This window comes from Arachis hypogaea, chromosome 15 (assembly GCF_003086295.3).
Source record: "Arachis hypogaea cultivar Tifrunner chromosome 15, arahy.Tifrunner.gnm2.J5K5, whole genome shotgun sequence".
Lineage (NCBI taxonomy): Eukaryota > Viridiplantae > Streptophyta > Magnoliopsida > Fabales > Fabaceae > Arachis > Arachis hypogaea.
In genome coordinates, this window is record NC_092050.1 from 4,065,160 (window position 1) to 4,085,635 (window position 20,476).

Sequence of the window (20,476 nt, forward strand, 5' to 3'; positions counted from 1 at the left end):
ATTTTGTTAATTTTAACGTTTTTATCACCGTAAAAACTTAGTTACAAAATTTGATATGGTATATATAGAAATCTAATTAAAAAATATATATAGAAAGACTTAATTAAAAATTTAGTAAATTTATAGGACCAACAGAGTAATTAAACTAATATTTAAATCAACAATCACTAATTATTCTTTGACCCAATACATGAATTGGCAATTCAATCATACACATGACAATTAGTATTTGAATAATGTTTCTTTTTTGAAGATGAAATTATTGATGGATAATATTTAATAGTGGGGGGAAGCAAGGGAGCACATACCAGCAATGCACTGTATGCATTGTTTACCACAAATTTGATCATAGTACTACGTTGCAATATCTTAGGCCATTGGATTAATTAATAAAAGGGTGACTATAACTACCAAATTGTTGGCCTAAAATGTTACATAAGCCTTGTGAAAAGTAATCACATGCACACATTTGTAACACAAGTTTTTTAAGGTTATTGTGTGAATGTTCTTGTATAAATAGAATGGAGGATTAAGGCATGTTATGAGTCACAAGCATTAAAGCATTCTTGTGTTAACAAAACTTTTTCTTTCTTTTCTTTAAAACAAGAACAAAAAGATGGATCATGAAGCCATTTCTAAATTACCCTTTTCACATCAACCAGTAAGGTCTATTAGTTTTCCCTCAAGAACACACCCTTCTTCTCAAAGAATTGAATCACTATTCACACACCTTAAACCACATTATTATTCTTCTCAGTCTGTTTCAAGCACTAGTTGCTTTGATGCAGAGACAATTCAGAATGGTTTGGTTGTTCTTGCTGATTTGTACAACTTCATGGAGGAACTTCTTCAATCTACACAAACTCAACAAGCTCTTTTGCATCACCAAGATGGAAAGCTTGTAGAAGAGGCATTAAGTGGATCAGTTACATTGCTTGATGCTTGTGGTTCTGCAAGGGATTTGTTGTTAGCTCTAAGGGAACAAGTTCAGTTGCTTCAATTGGCGATTCGACGAACAAGAAGAGGAGATTCAAGCATTGTTGAAAGCAGTGTTTCTGCTTATGAATGCTTCAGAAAGAAGGCAAAGAAAGAAATCACTAAGCAACTTGGTATGCTGAAGAAAATGGAAAGCAACAAAGATAGTTCAATTTCTTCTTTGTTGAGTCAAGATCAGAATCTAGTGTTCTTTGCTAGAGTTCTAAGAGAATCAAGAACTATAACCACATCTATATTTTGTTCTCTTCTATTGTTCATGTCAATGCCAACACTTGGAACAAAAGGGTCATCTTTGATCTCAAAGTTGAAGCCAAAAAGATTGTTTTTTTCTTCTTCAAACAAGGAACAGAATAAGAACAATGATGGAGTGGTAGCAGATCTCAACACTGCTCTTTGTTCTCTCCTTGGAAGAGAGAAAAATGGTGGTGATTCAATTAAGAGTGAAGTTCAAGGAGCATTGAGAGTGCTAGAGACACTAAATGCTGATCTTGATGGATTAGAGGGTGGATTAAATTGTATGTTTAGATGTTTAGTAAGAAACAGAGTTTCATTTCTTAATATGCTTACTCATTAGTAATTAATTAGCATAATGATTTTGAGTGAGGTACATATAAATTCAATGTCTTTTGTAAATTTAAGAATGATCATGTAATCCGAGTTTTAACTCTTAAGGATTTTGAATGAGAGAATCATGATTCTGAATTCAATTTTGTCTACTAAAAGTTTTCATATTCATTATTTTTTCTTGAAAGTTAGATCCTGTCAATGTCACTTTAAAGCCTGAAACAAATTGTTTTGCACTTTGTAAAATTTGATACATTCAAAATTTTTAGATACATTAAATTTTAAATTTACCAAATTGGAATAAACTTTTTTTTTTTGAAAGAGATAGATACAATTATTTGATCAAACACTAATAATTAATTCAGGAGATGGAGCTTTTCCATCAAAATTTGAATAATATATCACATTATTCTAACAACTAAGTCCTTTTTTTGGGGCTATCGAGCATGTTTTATTTTACAAAACACAATAATTACTTTGATATGTTTTTTATTAACAAAATTATTTTTTCTTCACATAAGTCATGATATCATATTATAAGTACTAAAGCATAGCAGGACAATATGTAAGCATACTTTGAAACACATATTATTGTATTACTTAAGGTAAATAGCACATAATTTACCCATTTTTCTCTTTGGCTCAAGCAGGCTAAGGTTAGTTGACCATTTGACTTAGTATAATAAACTGAGAATTTAGACTGGTTAATGCATATTAAATCGTGCATTACCTAAAAGTAGAGTAACTTGTAGGTAATAACATTACTTAAAAGGGGAAATGATACTTTGTCTTTTGAAGTTTAATAAAAGTTTTAAAAATACTCCTAAGTTTTAGTTTGTTTCAATTTTGTCGCAAAAGTTTTCGATTTGCATCAATATTCCTAACGGCTAATTTTTTAAAAAATTTAAGACTGATTCAACAACAATTTCATAAGAACAACCCTTAATACAAGCAAATCAAGCATAATTTTCATGTATTATTGTTAGATTAGTCTTAAATTTTTTGAAAATTTAGCCATCGAAACTATATTTGATGCAAATCGAAAACTTTTAGAACAAAATTGAAACAAAATAAAATTTAAAGGTATTTTTAAAATTTTTTACCAAATTTCAGAGATAAGAAGTATACTTTACCCTAAAAAATAAGGAAAATGAGGCTTTTTATTTTTTGTATTGTAGTATATTAGTGTTTTTCAATAATGTGAAAACTTAGTGTGTTTTTATTTTGTATGAATGCTACAAATTCAAGGGTTAGATTTGTAGATTTTATTTTATTTTTTTAAAAATTTACAAATATAAAGGTCAGATTTATATTTTAATGTTCAAAATTTTTTAAAACATGCAAATTGAATCTCCAATTTGGATTTTCTTTTTTTTTTTGTTTTTATACCCAAAACTGACCCTCAATTTTTTATCTTCACCCAAAATCTGATCCCAATTTTCTATCTCTATCCAAATCTGAACTTCTGGTTTGTAGTTTCTAATTTAAAAAAAAATATCTCCATATTCACACAAAAAATACCAACTCTCCATAATACATATATATACACACACATAAATATATATATATACACACACATAAATACATGATGACTAATTTTTAGCGTGTACATAATATTTTTATAAATAAAATAAAAATATCAACTGTACACACAAAAAATAACCATGAACAAGCATATTTTGAGCATCAAGATCTTAATATTCTAAGGAAAGTCATAGCAATGAACATGAACATAAGAGACAAGTGAACATGCTTTCTCTTTAATTAGATTATGTTCAAATCCTCTTATGCATCACAATTTTTGGGATATAGAGAGGTTGTAAATGTAATAGTTGTATGATACAAAAGAAACTTCATGCACTATATTTATTAGGTCTAATATTGGTTGGTGCAAATAATTTGGAACAAAAGATGGAATGAAAAGTTGATACTTTAGTTTTTGAAGATAAAATTAATACAAGCAATTAATCCACTATACAATTGGCTATACTCTGTAATTGTACTGAAAGTATAAACTTTGATTGAATAACAACAAAGGCACCAAAATATAGAGTATAAAATTTTCTCTGTATTTGATTTGATTGAATAACTATTTATATACATATGTACAGAATTGCTTTATGTTGAAGATAGTCTCTATTGGGATAATATGTTCAAAAGGGATGTCTTAGTCTTAATCATGCTCCTAAATAAGCTTTCTAATCTAATCTCAATGCTTTCAATTGCAATCTCCAAAGCCTCCAATTGCTCATGTGCTACTTTCATGTTGGAACCATTAGCACCTTCTTTTAAAAGGATGTTCAAAGTTGCATCCACCAATTGCAATTCATTGCAATTCTCTGAGTTTTCAGATGCAACCACTCCTTTATGCATCAACTTGTTCATCCATTTGGCTGCCTTTGACTTCGATGCTGGACGAGCGAAAAAAGTCAAAAGGGATTGGAAGATAGACACATTCATTGCAATCACTTCTCTTAAAACACTCATCACTTCTTCATTCAACAGTTGAGATGCTCCAAATTTGCTTTGTAGCTGCTTCAAGGATGTGATCACCTTGTTGACATTTTTCTTCATCTTCTTTGAGAAGGAATTGTATTCAGCTATGCTTGTTTCAATGGTTGAATCACCCTTTCTCCTTCTAAGAGCTGAATGAAGGAATTGCACATTCTCCTTGATCTGCATAACTGTGTCCCTTGTGATGCCACATGTATCCAAGACCTTCATGGATCCATCCAAGATTTCTTCAATGCATTTGTCACCTTCTTGTTGAAAGATGACCTTTTGGGTTGATGCAACATTGAGAAGATCATCCAAAGAAGAGTGTAAATCTTCCAAAAAGGACAAGCTAGTGACAACTGACTCAGACGTCGAAGTTGCTTCGAAAGCCTTGAGGTTGTTCAATTGATCTCTTACTCTGGAGGAGCATGGATGAGATCCATTTGGCAAACTGTTTGATCGAACATGCAACTTGCTTGCCATTGTCACTACTCTTTTTTTGGAGTAAGTTCAATGCTTGTGTTCTGCAGTCCAAAGTCCATTGAAACTCTTTATATAGGGGCTATTCAATTATTCATGATTTGATTCCATAGGCTAACACAGGAAACATTACAACTCACCTATCTTATAATCAAAGTGTATAAACCAGAAAGCATGTGGATCATGCATATAATTTATTGGAATATGTTAAGCTTGTCACATCTCTGCCTAACAATAACAATAACATTATTGAAAGTTACATGGTTTCAAAGTTTATTAAATGACACCACCTAATGTGCCTCAACTTGCTCCCCATTAATACATTACCCTCTTTGATTCAAAATAATATATAATTGATGCTGCTTCAGATATTGTCTCAATATGAGGGGGTTGGAGCTATGCAAAATTGGATTAAATTACAAATTTTTGAGATGCTGGGATCTGGATTGTGATATGGAGAATGGTAATAATATATATGACAGATAAGTTTGTTAAGATTAAGAGAACATAATGATGGACAGATTAGCAGCATTGGAATAGTTCTTAAATCATGTATCCCTTTCTTATTATCATAATTTCTTTCTAATAATTTATTATTATAGAAATAAAAGTATTTAACTCAATTATCTTCTACCTTGAGGATTTTAAAGTTTTAAATATGTGATTAAATAAAAGCGTTAACGTTTTTCACAAAATAATCTCTCTTTCTTGGAAGGCAGACATGTTCATCAATCATCACTATCACTTTCCTGGAATGCTAAGATCTTGATGTTGATTCAAGAGTGCATGCTCTTAATTTGTTTCAATATTTTCAAACTCAATCAAGTTTCTTCTGTTTATTAGCAAATAAAAGAAAGAAAAGAAGAGTTCTGTGACTAATCTTGATAAAAATATGAACAGTAAGAGCTGCTATAGATTTAGTTTGTATTTCAAGTTAGCAGGTTAATAAATTTGGAAAATTTGATTTTTTTTTTTTTTTTACTTGAAGCCTAAAAGTCAAATATAATAACTGGATATTAATTGTTTTGTTCACTAGACAAGAGCATATTCATATAGTATTTGCTATTTAGATAAATAAAACAATGAGTAAACAAGAAAGGCACAAATTTTGAGAGTATAAACTTTTGTATGCATTTAATTTGATTGTATTTGTACACATATATATATACACATATGGTAGATCAAAATTGGTATTTTGAAGATAGTGTGTATTCTATTGGGATAATATGTTCAAAAGGGATGTTCTAGTCTTAATCATGCGCCTAAATAAGTTCTCCAAACCACTCTCAATGCTTTCAATAGCAATCTCCAAAGACTCTAATTGTTCATTGGAAGCTTGAATCTGGGAGCCTTTAGCACCTTCATTTAAGAGGGTGTTCAAAGCTGCATCCACCAATTACAATTCATTGCCACTCTCTGAGTTCACTTCTTCCTTTTGCATCAACTTGTTCATCCATTTGCTTGCCTTTGACTTTGAAGGACCACCCAAGAATGATAGCAGACATTGGAAGACACACATGTTCATTTCTATCACTTCGCTTAGAATTCTAAGATCTTGATGCTGATTTAAGATTCCATATTTGCTTTGTAGGTGTTTCAAAGATGTGATCAACTTGTTGACATTCTTCCTCATCTTCTTTGAGGAGGAATTGTATTCGGCTATGCTCTTTTCAATGCATGAGTCTCCCTTTCTTCTTCTAAGAGATGAATGAAGGGATTGTACATTCTCCTTGATCTGCATGACAGTGTCCCTTGCAATGCCACACACATCCAAGACTTTGATTGAGCCATCCAAGATCTCTTGAAAGCATTTCACACTTTGATGATCAGAAATAGCCTTCTGGGTTGAACCAACATTGAGAAGATTGTCCATTGAGAAGTATACATCTTCCAACATGGACAAGCCTTTGACAACCGACTCAGATGTGCAGGTTGCTTCAAAGTTCCTGAGGTTGTTCAACTGCTCTTGCACTCTTGAGGAGCATGGATGAGATCCATTTGGCAAACTGTTTGATCGAATATGCAATTTGCTTGCCATTGTTCTTTTTTTTGTTCAAGCTCAATGCTGTTTGTTTTCTGTAGTCTAAGACCTTTGACACCTCTCCTTATATAGGGTCTATTCAATTATTCATAATTTGATTCCATAGACCAACTTAAGAGATAATACAGTTCACCAATCTTAATCATGTGTAGAAAGCATGTGAAGCATGCATTATTTTCTAGAAATATGGTAAGCTTGTCCCATCTCTGCCTAACATGTGATAGTTTTGCAGCAAATTATTCAAAGTGAAATGGTTTTGAAACTCTGAAGTGTATTATCTGGCATGTCTCCATTACTCATCACCTAATGTGTATATAATATAATCCATGCTTCTTCAGAGATTGTCTCAAAATCATGAGGTTGGAACTGTGCAACATGGATTAAATTACTCATCTTTGCAAAGTTAAGATCCACATTTTGAGATATGAAGAATGGTTTAATATGTGACAGATAAGTTTGTTGAGAACAAGAAAACATACTGATGAGCAGATTAGTAGCAGAAGAGTAATTATTAAGTGTGTCCACGAATAACATGTAGTATTCATGTCTCCCCTTCCTATTATCAGAATCTCCTTCATCATGTAGTACTAATCTTGTTTTAGCTTTTAGCATATCATAAAGAATGTTGATACTAATATTTAGCTCAATATTCTTGGGAAACTTCCAAGTACATAAGGACATTCGATACTGTTCTTGCTGTTTGTTATACTTATATAGGATCATGAATGTTTGTGAAGATTTCTTGTGACAATTCAGCCTCATTTTTGCTTGTGACTATTATTGGAGTTTTCTATTGTTTGAATTTAATTATATACAATTTGATTAGAAAAGTTTTGTGCAAAATCTAAAAGTTTTATATTAAGTAAAAGTATTTAACTCAATTTAAAAATAGTAACTTGTCCTAATTACTTTAGAGTAAAATCTCACCCTAACCGTTATTATTCTTGTCCTTCATCAATTGAAAAATGACAATATGGCTCTTAATCACTAATTTCGTCATATTTTTTGGCCTCTGTTAAACTTTGCAATCAAAATTAATAGATTATGTTTATGTGTAAAATAACCATTCCAAAAGACAAAACACTTCCTGTCGTATCATTAATACACGGCAATAAAGTAGAACAAGTAAATTCTTGTGAAAAAATTTATGAGACACTTAACTCCTAACTAATTATAAATATAAACACAAAAATTTACAATAAACTATAAGTAGGACAAGTATTCTTAAATTTTAACAAACCATTATACCCGCTGCTATACTAGTTGCCGCTGCTATACTAATTGTTGGCCTTAGTTGATAGTAGCCTCAGTTCCTTCCTCCTCTTTATAATCAACTACTTTGTGATGTTCACATGTCACATCCAATGGATATGGATCTCAACAAATAAAACATGAGATTGAGATAGGGAGAGTGTTAATGTGGCAGCAATACAAGGCAATGTTTTTTATGACTAATGAGGTTTTCTGATTGCAAACACTATGAGGACATGATAGGTAGCACCATATAATAATAATAATAATAAGAGAATAATGTTTGGAAGAGATGTGACAAGCTTCACATATACCAAGGATTTGAATGCATGCATGAAGCACATGATTGGTGAGTTGTATGTCAGTGTGATTAGAAGCATTCATCTATGAATCATTTAGTGGCTCCTCCTATGTCCTATGGTATATATAGAATGAGACTCAAGAGACTTGGTAACACCACATCCACATTCATCTTCCTTTAATAAACAAGAACTTAATAGCAAACATGGCAAGCAAATGGATCTCACCCATGCTTCTTAGAAGATCTATACATTCAAAGTCTTGGATGTATGTGGCATAACAAGGGACACTGTGATGCAGATCCCTTCACTCTGCTCTTAAAAGAAGAAAGGTTGATTCTTGCATTGAAAAAAGTGTATCTAAGTACAGTTCCTTTTCAAAGAAGACAAGGAAGAATCTCAACAAGCTGATCACATCTTAGAAGCATTTACAAAATAAACTTAGAGCATCTCCACTCTTGAATCAACTTCAAGATGCTAGTATTCTAAGGGAAGTGATTGCAATGAACATGTCTGTCTTCCAATTCTTTCTCTCATTCTTAACTGGTCCTCCTTCAAAGTCAAAGGCAACCAAATGGATGAACAAATTGATCCACAAAAAAGAGAATTTGAATGAATTGCAATTTGTGGATTCAACTTTAAGCACCCTTCTCAATGATGCTGCTCATGGTTCAGCATGCAGATAGCATCTAACAGATTGGAGGTTTTGGAGGATGTCATTGAAAGCATTGAAATTGGTCTAGAGAACTTATTTAGGTGCACGATCAAAACAGGAGCATCTCTTTTGAACATCATGACTCAATAGAGAAAGAATCTACATAATCTTTTTTCTTTTTTTTTTTGTCTCTAGATCCTACAAAAGCATCCAAAATTTTGAGGATGTTATAAGGATTAAAAATTTTGATCTCATTTATTTGTACATGTATACATTTAATAGTTACACAATCAAATACAACAAAAATTTTATAGTTTAAACACTATATTCTCTTGGTCATGTTTTATGCTTCCCTTAGCTCATACAGTGGTATTTATTTCAAAATCAATATAATATTTTGGATAGTGTTGTGTTGGTTTGATTTTTTTTATTAAATTTTATTTAAATAATTTAAAATTTTAAAATTATAAAATTTTTAACTTAAAATTTAGATGACTATAATTTAAATTAATGATTTAATTCAATCAAATACAAATAAATGTATTCGTATGTTTATATATATTCAATTTTGAAAAAAAAGGTATACAGTTTTTAAATTAACAATTTAAAATTTTAAATGCATCATATGTGCAAAATAAATTCAGGATTTGATACGTCAAAATAATATCTTGAATACTATTGTATTGGTTTGATTTTTATTTTTTTATTTCATTCAATTTTATTCAAATAATTTAAAATCTTAAAATTACAATTTTTTATTTAAAACTTAGATGAATATAATTTAAATTAACGATTTAATTCAATTCAATATAAATACACGTATTCATATTATTATATTTGTATGTTTAATTATGTTTATATATTTGATTTTAAAAAAATATAACGCTATAAATTTTTTAAATTAAAAAATTCATAATTTTTTAGTCTATATACTCGCTCAAAATGTGTAATGGGTATTTAAAATCATAATTCATCTATACATTATACATTTCAATAAATATATTTTATTAATTTGAGTAAAAAACTTTTAAAATAATAGATGAACTTTTATTTCATAATTAGTTATAGAAAAATTTATATAATACTAAAATGTGTAATGATGTGTAGTAAATTTAATTAATTAAGCGTATTAATGAATGGTATATATTTTTTATTGTAATAAAGAAAGAAAATATATAATATAATTTTTTTAATAATTGCCATCTATTTAAAATAAATAAGATAATTCAATAACAAAAAAAGTTTTTTAATGATTGTCACCTATTCAAAATAGTTGACATGATACAAGGAGAAATAACTATATGTCTATATGTTATAAACTCATTTTACATAAATTTAATATCAATTTTTATATAATAAAAATATATTAATTAATCGCTGTTTTTATTTATTTGAGTCTTCATAACGCGTTAGTTTCATTCTAGTTCTGATAAAAAAAAATTGCAAACTCTTTCCAGAAGTTATTTCTTTCTTGAGTGAGCAAAATAAAGTTTTTTTAGTAATTTTTTCTTCAATTAATGCATCGGTCCCATTATCTCCTGAATTGTTAGTTGTTATTATTACTAGTTGGGTATTCAAGAAATTGTTTGCTGTTAACTGATGAACCACACACATACATTAAATTTATTCCAATATTCTCAATATATGATTTCTTAGTAACTATTAACATGATTCCTTAACTTCTAAGTCACATATTAGAGTAATTATCCATTCTGAATGACATAATTATTTATGTTTACGTATTTATCAATAAAAATAGAGAGTAAAACAATGATTAATACATTCAGTTGTGCACAATTATAACTAGAATAATTATGTAACATCAAAATAGGTTGATGGATGATGAGAACCCATAAATTGGATAGCAGATCAAAATAATGACACTATGAAAGTGACTAAAAAATCTAGTTTCATAGGGTTGGACATGAGTATATGACTGGTGGTTTTATTATTGTTGTTCTTTCAATTATTGGAAGGGCCCTATCTCATTCCATAGTCATAAGCATAATTAAACAGGATTACCAATTTCAACGATGCCCTCCAATTAACGTTGTCGTCTGTATTAATTAATCCACAAATTTATTAATTAAATATGAATAATAATAATAATAAATTTGAAGTTAACTAAAATAATAATAAGTATGTTACATTAAAATCAAAATGACATGGGTTTAATTTTTAGAGTTAAGAATTTTTTTTTTATAAATTAAATGATCAAAGATATTTTAAAAAAAATTGTATACCAACTTTTTACTTTCTCTCTCATATTCCCATTATATATAGTAAATTATTTAGGTTATGTTTAGTAAAAGTTTAACAACAACAATAATAATAGAAAATTAAAGAAAAAGTAGATAAATTGTGCCATTATTTTTATAGATGAATAAATATCTCTTTTCTCTAAATAAATTTATATTTCTATTTTTGCCTCTCTAATCATAAGGTATGTTAGTGTCGTTAATTTTAAGAAAAGGAATACCAACTAAGTTGTTATTGAATTGCAGCATTGAAATCAGGGGCGGAGCTAGATAAAATATTAGAGGGGGCCAAAAATATTTATACAATAAACTAAGACTAAAATAAAATTTTAAGAGGGGCTAAACTGAAATTTACATATAATTTACAAGTAAAAAATTAAAATTAGGGGAGGTCATCGCCCCCCTTTGCCACCACCTAGCTCCGCCCCAGATTGAAATAGCAAATTTTACACTATATGGACTGCAGAGAGATTAAAACAAAAATGATGTAATAACAAAGTGAAAATATGTTTAACAAAATTTGCAACAACTCTTTACATTTACATAAAAGCATCAATAAACTTTATGCAGATATATAACCCTCATTAAACTTAAGTTCTAAACTACACATGCTTAGAATGTTCATGATATTAAATATAGTTTCAGGGAGAAATTATATTAAGAAAAGATACTCGAGTATTAATAAGGTGCTTAAACAAGCCCTCTAATCCATTCTCAAGCCCTTCAATGACTAAAATCAGAGCTTCTATCTCTCTTTGTGCAGATTGAATAATCTTCTGAGTCTCAAAATCCTTGCTTTGATTATTATTATTATCCATAACCATTCTGCAGAGTGCTAAATCCACCTTTTCTATTTCATTCACATTGTCCTGTTGAATATTGTTGCATACAAGCACTCCTTTCTTCATTAATCTTGACACAAAATCCCACTTTCTAGCCTTAAACTTGAAGATTGGTGAAGAAAGAAACACAAGAAGTGACTGAAAGATTGAACTTGTGATCAAACTAGACTCTCTCAGAACCCTTACAACTGCAGATAGGTGCTGATTAAGATCCAAGGGTGGAGAATATGATCCAAAAGAGTGATGATCCACATAATGCTTCAATAAAAGAAGAGATTTTGTGCATTCCTTCCTCATGTTTCTTCTCAAAGTCCAATATGAATTGAGATGGTTTTCAATACCAAAATCACCAACCATTTTTCTCCTTCTGAGTGCTGATTGAACTTCACCAACATTCCCTTTGAGCAACATGATGGAATCTCTTGTCTCCCCCAAGATCTCCAAGAATCTTAGAGGGAAATCAAGAAGCTCATCAACCCATTTCTCATTGTGGTGTTGGGAAAGTGCTTGTTGAGTGAGTGGAAGATTCAGAAGATCTTCAACCACACACTTGTACAACTCTTTAAGGTCATGAAGGCCACAGCAAATTGTTTCCACCACCTTTGATGATGATGATGATGGCTCCCATGATTTGAGCTTGTTCAGCTCCTCTTCAACCCTTGCTGTGCTTGGATGTGATCTTGTTGGCAAGCTTATAGATCGAATATTGTTAGTATTACTGCTATAATGCTTTTGTGAAATGCCAGCCATAGCTCCCCTTTTCATCATACTACTACTGCTCATTCTTCATCTTTTTTATATACTTTTTTTTACGAAATATGTTTGTGTATATATATATAACATGTGAAGAAAATGTGGGGTATATCCTATTACTTTAATTTTAATGTACTGATAGTATAAAATATTTTACACAATTATACAATTATATCTGTTCTTTTGAATAATTATTTATGACGGTTAATAAAAATAGTACTTAATTTTAGTGCATAATTAAATACACTTATAAAATTATTTTACATTGTGGGTGTGCATCAAAACTAAATTCATATCCTATATGGTCGTCTTCAAGCAGCTACACAATTAACCACTCATATAGTTTTAAAATGGAGGCCCTCATCTCTCAATGCTGTAATTAAGGTGCACCTCACAATTCTGCCTTGAGTTTTCCATTCCAAAGATATTCCATAAAGTATAAAGAATTATTTTTAGTTAGAAAATATTAATTAATTTTAGTGTTTAGATTTAAAATTTAAATTTAAAATTTTAGAAAAATAAAATAATTTTAAAATTATTGATTGATATTAATAAAATTTACTTAATATTTTATAAAATAAAAATATTATTTATATATTAAAAAATTATTAAATTAATTATTATATATTTTTGTATAAATATATATTATCTAATTTATTTTAAATATATATTTTATATTAATAATTAATTTTAATGTATATTTAGCATGACTATTTTCAGAATATTCTGGCAACCATTTCCTGTCACTGTCACTGTCTCCAAAGTCTTCAATGAACCTAATCTGGATGTCTTGCAGATTTTTATGGAATTTGCATTCACCTGTTTAGACTTTAGAGAAACCAATTTCCGGAGAAATGGACAAATCCTTTTGGTCTTTATTAGTGCTATCTCAACTTCATGCTAAAATTTAAATTTGATTTATGATTTATCCAATTCAAGAAACAGTAAGTATTTGTTTCATTTTTTTAAAATAAATAATTTCCAAGGTTCAATTTAAAACCATTAAGGAAAAAAATTATAAGAACTATTTCTCAAATCAAATGATAATTTAATTGACATGATATTTTAATTATTTTTTAAATTATATAAATTTAGTTAATTTTTTTTATATTGTATAACACTATCATTATTTATTATTTTTTATTTAAAAAAATTTAAATTTTAACTCGTACTATTTTAAAAGGCTACATTTTATATTGACTATTTCAATATTAAAAATTCTAATAACGATTTTTTAGATATTAATGAGTCAAAGAATGATTTTTAATGAATTTTTTAGAAATTATTTATTATTTCGTTTTAAATTCATAAGTTTGTAAAAATATAAATTTTTTAACATTTGAACTAAAACATAAAATATAATTTTTTATTTTTTTATTTTTTAATATTTTATTTAAATTCAAATAATGGCTATTTTTTATTGATATTTATATTTTAAAATTAATGTCAATAATTTATATTAGTAGTAAATCGAATAAGGTAATTTGATTTATATTAAAAAGTGTAAATCGAATTTATTTAATTCGATTTATATAGAGAATAAAACAAAATATGCATGTAACCAAATTTAATTTAGGATATCTGTATAATTTTTTTCTTATTTAATTTATCTATATAAATTATCCTAAATCACATGTATAACTTGTATTATGTACAAATATTTATATACTTTGTGCAAATATTTATGTGTTATGTATAAAATCTTTTATATTATATTAATAAAGTTGTCAAATATATAAATATTTATGCTATATTAAAAAGGACAATGAGATATACATACATATATATTTTGAGTAATTACCTAAATTAGTCTTCAAAAATTTTAAAAATAGATATTTTAGTTCTCAAGAAAAATTAATACACAAATCAATCATTATATGTCGATCTTATTATTATTAACTTAGCTTTGTGAATGTATATGGACGACGCTACTATATTAATACACTCTTTTTGTTAGAAACAACTAAGGTGAATAATGATGTTTTGAAATTCAAATTAAAACATTTTCTTTTAATACAAATATAATTTAAAAATACGATATCTTTTGATTATATTAAATACAAAAATATCAAATAATTTTAATCTTGAATTTCTTGTAGAATAATCTCTATTATTATTATTATTATTATTATTATTATTATTATTATTGAGTGAATATATATATATATATATATACTTTTTATATTATAAATACATACATAAGAATCTAATAAATAAATTTATTATTATTTTTGTCTAAAAAATATAAAAAATTATAGTACAGTATTATTGTGCAATTAATAATAATAATTTTATTTTTTGGACAACGAACTGTTATTTCTGATGAAAAAAATATTGGGAATTGATTCGTATATTAATTTTTTTTTAGAATTAAAATGTCTATTTTTAAAATCTTTTGGGACTAATTTAGATAATTATTTTGCCAAAAAATAAATTGAAGATTAATTTGTCTGTCGAAATAAAATCTTAAAATTAATCTATGTATTAATTTTTTCTTTAGACTAAAATATCAATTTTGAAAATTTTTAAGAACTAATTTGAGTGCTTATATTTTTTTTTACACTAGACTTATACCAATCTATTTATACTTAATTACAAAAACGCTTTTAGCATGTAGCATCACCGTTTCCATAGATATCTATGCAGGAATTGTCATTTTCTTATTAACATTTTATTCCTAAGGCATTTGACATCTTTTAAAGATCTTATTATATTGAATTATAATTATTATTTCTTTGATCATTGTTAAGAGAATCTTCATTATAGCCAATTCTGGTAAATGCATCAATGATTTGAAATTGATGTCAGGAATAATAAATCCACCAACATAAGGTCAATAATAATGGGCCATAACGCACCATGCTTTCTAAAACGTCTCAAAACATTAGGATTATGCAAATTAACATTTTTTCAGAATAGGACTATACAAAATCATACAATTGGGCTTCTTTTTTTTTTTGGACAGTGTCTAGACTCACGCAAGACCCAACCCGACCCGACAAGCGCCACTCGAACCACTTCTACACCTGCCCGACCCGGTTCCTACTCACTCTGTTCTTCTTCCTGGCCGCTGCTGCGAATTGCGATGACTGACGACAGCGCTCAACCTCCGGCATTTTCACGATCGATGTGCTCCGCCAGGCCGGTCTTCTTCGCTGGCTGCTTTCTGCCGTCGCCTGACACATCTTGGTTCGGGGCACTCCTTTCTCCACCGCAGTGGATGGCTGTGCTGCTCTCCGCCGACTCCCTTCTGTCAGTGATCGGAGGTAGATCCGACGGTTCGTTGCTGCTGCATAATTGGACTAGAAAATTTTGATTTCAAATTAGCAGGTTAATTACTATGGGAAACTTGAATGGTTTTTTCTTCAAGCCTAAAACTAAAATCTGATAACTGGATATTAATTGTTTTGTTCATTAAGCAGGAGCATATTCATATAGTATCTGCTATTTAGATAAATAAAACAATGATTAAACAAGAAAGACACCAAAATTTAGAGTATAAACTTTTGTATGTATTTGATTTGATTGCATTTGTACACATATATATATATACACATATGGTAGATCAAAATTGGTATTCTGAAGATAGTGTGTATTCTATTGGGATAATATGTTCAAAAGGGATGTTCTAGTCTTAATCATGCGCCTAAATAAGTTCTCCAAACCACTCTCAATGCTTTCAATAGAAATCTCCAAAGCCTCTAATTGTTCATTGGAAGCATGAATCTGGGAGCCTTTTGCACCTTCATTTAAGAGGGTGTTCAAAGCTGCATCCGCCAATTGCAATTCATTGCCACTCTCTGAGTTCACTTCTCCCTTTTGCATCAACTTGTTCATCCATTTGATTGCCTTTGACTTTGAAGGACCACCCAAGAATGATAGCAGACATTGGAAGACACACATGCTTATTGCTATCACTTTGCTTAGAATGCTAAGATCTTGATGCTGATTTAAGATTCCATATTTGCTTTGTAGGTGCTTCAAAGATGTGATCAACTTGTTGACATTCTTCCTCATCTTCTTTGAGGAGGAATTGTATTTGGCTATGCTCTTTTCAATGCATGAGTCTCCCTTTCTTCTTCTAAGAGATGAATGAAGTGATCGTACATTCTCCTTGATCTGCATGACAGTGTCCCTTGTGATGCCACATACATCCAAGACTTTGATTGAGCCATCCAAGATCTCTTGGAAGCATTTCTCACTTTGATGATCAGAAATGGCCTTCTGGGTTGAACCAACATTGAGAAGACTCTCCAAGGAGAAGTATACGTCTTCCAACATGGACAAGCCTTTGGCAACCGACTCAGATGTGCAGGTTACATCAAAGTTCCTGAGGTTGTTCAACTGCTCTTGCACTCTTGAGGAGCATGGATGAGATCCATTTGGCAAACTGTTTGATCGAACATGCAATTTGCTTGCCATTGTTCTTTTTCTTTCTTTTGGAGGAAGCTCAATGCTGTTTGTTTTTTGTAGTCTAAGACCTTTGGCACCTCTCCTTATATAGGGTCTATTCAATTATTCATAATTTGTTTCCATAGACCAACTTAAGAGATAATACAGTTCACCAATCTTAATCATGTGTAGAAAGCATGTGAAGCATGCATTAATTTCTTGGAATATGGTAAGCTTGTCCCATCTCTGCCTAACATGTGATACTTTTGCATCAAATTATTCAAAGTGAAATGGTTTTTGAAACTCTGAAGTTTATTATCTGGCATGTCCCCATTACTCATCACCTAATGTGCCTCATATGCTGCCACACTAACCCCTTTGATTTCAAATATATAATATAATTCATGCTGCTTCAGATATTGTCTCAAATCATGAGATGGAGCTATGCAACATGGATTAAATTATACATTTTGACAAGGCTGAGATCCACATTTTGTGATATGGAGAATGCTCTGACAGATAAGTTTGTTGAGATTAAGAGAACATAATGATGGAGCAATTAGTAGCATTAGAGTAATTTTTAAGTGTGTGCACGAATAACATGTAGTGTTCATGTCTCCCCTTGCTATTATCAGAATCTCCTTCATCATGTAGTATTAATCTTGTTTCAACTTTCATATCATAAAGAATGTTGATGCTAATATTTAGCTCAATATTCTTGTAAAATTTCCAAGTACATAAAGGACATTCAGTACTGTTCTTGCTGTTTGTTATATATAGAACGAGGAATATTGACACTAATCTTTAACCTGATATTCTTGTTAAATGTTCAAGTTAAAGGACATGTTGGATTTTTGTTGTTATGGGATCAAAGATAATTGGCAAGATTTCTTTGTGAAAAATCAGCCTCAGCTAATCCATGAACTTTTCTGTTAAATTAATTTTGATATATATATTTGTATTGAAAACTTACACAAAAGATTAATTCTGGATTATCAATAACGATATTTATGAACTATAATATGGTGTTCAATAATAGTATTTTTTAATACAAATTTATGTTTGATCTCTCTCTCTTTTTGTTAGAACTAGTATTACATTATAGTTGTTATAAAAGGATTTGAGACTAGTTCTGATGAAAATAAATTCATATGAATCTAATAATGTTACTTATATATTTTTTCTTGTTTTTCCCCATAGTTTTTGTTAATCTCTGTTTCCAAATAATAGTCGATTTGACCTGAAATTGCAGAAGATTGTGCAACTTACTACCAAGTACCAACCCATGAATGTTGTCACTGTTGAATAAATGAAATTGTTTTATAGCACTTTATACCAAAAAGAAGTCTTAAAATTGCAATATATAAGAAATTACAATGACTAAAAATTGTTGCTGAGTTTGATGAGGTTGCTTGGGGCATGGAGACTGGTCAATGGATATTGCATTGTTTGTGAGAGAGGTTGAATCCAAAGTCCAACCTATTGCTTTATGTAATCCTTAGTAGTGAGAAGCTTTATATTTAAAATCCTAAAAGATCAGAGAAAGTAACTACTCTACTGTGCTTATTAGACATTATGCTTCAACCAACTTTATATTAAGTTTTAGAGCATGGGCTAAACAGCAGAGGAGATGGCAAAATATAGATAGAGTATAAACATTTCTTTGTATTTGATTGTGTTATATATTGAATTGAATCATATACATATACAAACTAAGTAGGTCAAAAATTTTAATCCTCTAAGGTCTACAAAATTTGGAACCTATCTCAGGATTTATAAAGAATAACAACAGACTCTATTGAGCCATGATGTTCAAAAGAGAGACTCTTGTTTTGATCAAATGCCTAAATAGGTTCTCCAAATCATTCTCAAGGCTTGTGATGACATTCTCCAAAGCCTCCAATCTTTCATGTGCTATCTTCATGTTGGAACCTTCATTTAGCATGGTTCTTAAAGCAGCATCAACACACTGCAACTCATTGGAATTTTGTGAGTTCACTTCTTCCTTATGCATCAATTTGTTCATCCATTTAGCTGCCTTTGACTTTGAAAGAGGACCAGCCAAGAATGAAAGTAGGGATTGGAAGACAGACATGTTCATTTCAATGACTTCTCTTAAAACACTAATCACATTAGCAGCATCTTGACCTTCATTCAACAATGGGGATGCTCCAAATTGGCTCTGCTTCAAAGATGTGTTCAACTTCTTGACATTCTTCTTAATCTCCTTTGTCAACAAATTGTATTCGGCTATGCTTGATCCAATAGTTGAATCTGCCTTTCTCCTTCTGAGAGCAGAATGAAGGGATTGTACATTTTCCTTGATCTGCATAACTGTGTCCCTTGTGATTCCACATATATCCAAGACTTTGATTGAGCCATCCAAGATCTCTTCAAAGCATTTGTCACCTTGATGATGGGAGATAACCTTTTGAGTTGAAGCAGCATTGAGAAGATCATCCAAGGAAACATATAAGTCTTGAAGCAAGGACAATCCAGTGCTAATTGACTCAGATGTTGAAGCAGATGTTGCTTCATAAGTCCTGAGCTTGTTGAGCTCCTCTTGAACCTTTGTGTAGCTTGGATGAGATCCATTTGGCAAACTGTTTGACCGAATGTGAAATTTGGTTTCCATTGTTGTATATATTTGTGTGTTCTTCTTTCTAAGGGATTGAAGAAAGCTCTAATGTTAGTTTGTGTGTGTTCTCTTATCAAATCCATTGGCTCATTGTCTTTATATATAGAAGGTAGCTACTTTTTCATGATTGATTCCTATTGGCCAACATAATAAAGCATCACAGCTCACATATCTCAACCAATGAAAGCATGGGTTACATGCATGGATTTTCTTGGAATTTGTTAAGGTTGCCACATCTCTAACCAACATTATTGTGTTGTTATAAATGCATTAGAAGTGCTACCTGTCATGTTCTCCTTGTGTTTGCATTCACAGAACCTCATTAGTCATCACCAACATTGCCTCCTCTGCTGCCACATTATCCTCTTTGATTGCAAATATTATATGATTCACTTCAATAATGTCCATTGGTTTGTCCCAATATGATAGAGCTATGGAGCTGCAGCATGGATTAAAAAATGGCTCCTGCAAGGTTGAGATTCTGATCCTGTGAATATAAAATATGGTCAATCATTAATGGTGTCACATATAAAATGATGGTTCAATTAGTAGCATTTAGACTAGTTAAGTCATAAGTGTGTGTACGGGTAGCATGTAGTATTCATGTCTCACCTTTTTTAATGGTAATCTCCTCCTTGCTAGGATTTCATCATTTTCTGCTAAGATTTTTCATGTACATTGTTTCTGTTGACACTAATCTTTACCTCAATATTGTGAAATATCAAAGTACAGAAAGGACATGTACTATTCTTGCTGTTCTAGGATTAAGGGGTGCATTTGCTACTAATTGTCAAAGATCTCTTGTTTAATT

General features: G+C 30.1%; 5 protein-coding genes and 2 pseudogenes across 5 annotated transcripts; 2 read left to right on the plus strand and 5 right to left on the minus strand.

Moving 5' to 3' along the window:
- Window positions 1-442: 442 nt before the first annotated feature.
- LOC112747669 (uncharacterized) lies at window positions 443-1,677 on the plus strand. The gene has a single exon (XM_025795826.3). It carries the CDS (start codon window positions 617-619, stop codon window positions 1,568-1,570), a length of 954 nt encoding a protein of 317 aa, XP_025651611.1. The 5' UTR covers window positions 443-616; the 3' UTR covers window positions 1,571-1,677.
- Window positions 1,678-3,608: 1,931 nt separating this feature from the next.
- On the minus strand, window positions 3,609-4,664 carry LOC112746845 (uncharacterized). The gene has a single exon (XM_025794980.3). It carries the CDS (start codon window positions 4,537-4,539, stop codon window positions 3,697-3,699), a length of 843 nt encoding a protein of 280 aa, XP_025650765.1. The 5' UTR covers window positions 4,540-4,664; the 3' UTR covers window positions 3,609-3,696.
- A 1,085-nt stretch (window positions 4,665-5,749) lies between these two features.
- Window positions 5,750-6,574, minus strand: LOC112746847 (uncharacterized; annotated as a pseudogene).
- A 1,533-nt stretch (window positions 6,575-8,107) lies between these two features.
- Window positions 8,108-9,165, plus strand: LOC112747024 (uncharacterized; annotated as a pseudogene).
- A 2,363-nt stretch (window positions 9,166-11,528) lies between these two features.
- Window positions 11,529-12,946, minus strand: LOC112747671 (uncharacterized). Its single transcript, XM_025795827.3, has one exon. It carries the CDS (start codon window positions 12,663-12,665, stop codon window positions 11,682-11,684), a length of 984 nt encoding a protein of 327 aa, XP_025651612.1. The 5' UTR covers window positions 12,666-12,946; the 3' UTR covers window positions 11,529-11,681.
- A 3,161-nt stretch (window positions 12,947-16,107) lies between these two features.
- On the minus strand, window positions 16,108-17,282 carry LOC112747672 (uncharacterized). The gene has a single exon (XM_025795828.3). The coding sequence runs from the start codon at window positions 17,055-17,057 to the stop codon at window positions 16,233-16,235; it is 825 nt and encodes a 274-aa protein (XP_025651613.1). The 5' UTR covers window positions 17,058-17,282; the 3' UTR covers window positions 16,108-16,232.
- Window positions 17,283-18,670: 1,388 nt separating this feature from the next.
- LOC112747675 (uncharacterized) lies at window positions 18,671-19,793 on the minus strand. Its single transcript, XM_025795832.3, has one exon. The coding sequence runs from the start codon at window positions 19,660-19,662 to the stop codon at window positions 18,823-18,825; it is 840 nt and encodes a 279-aa protein (XP_025651617.1). The 5' UTR covers window positions 19,663-19,793; the 3' UTR covers window positions 18,671-18,822.
- Window positions 19,794-20,476: the final 683 nt, after the last annotated feature.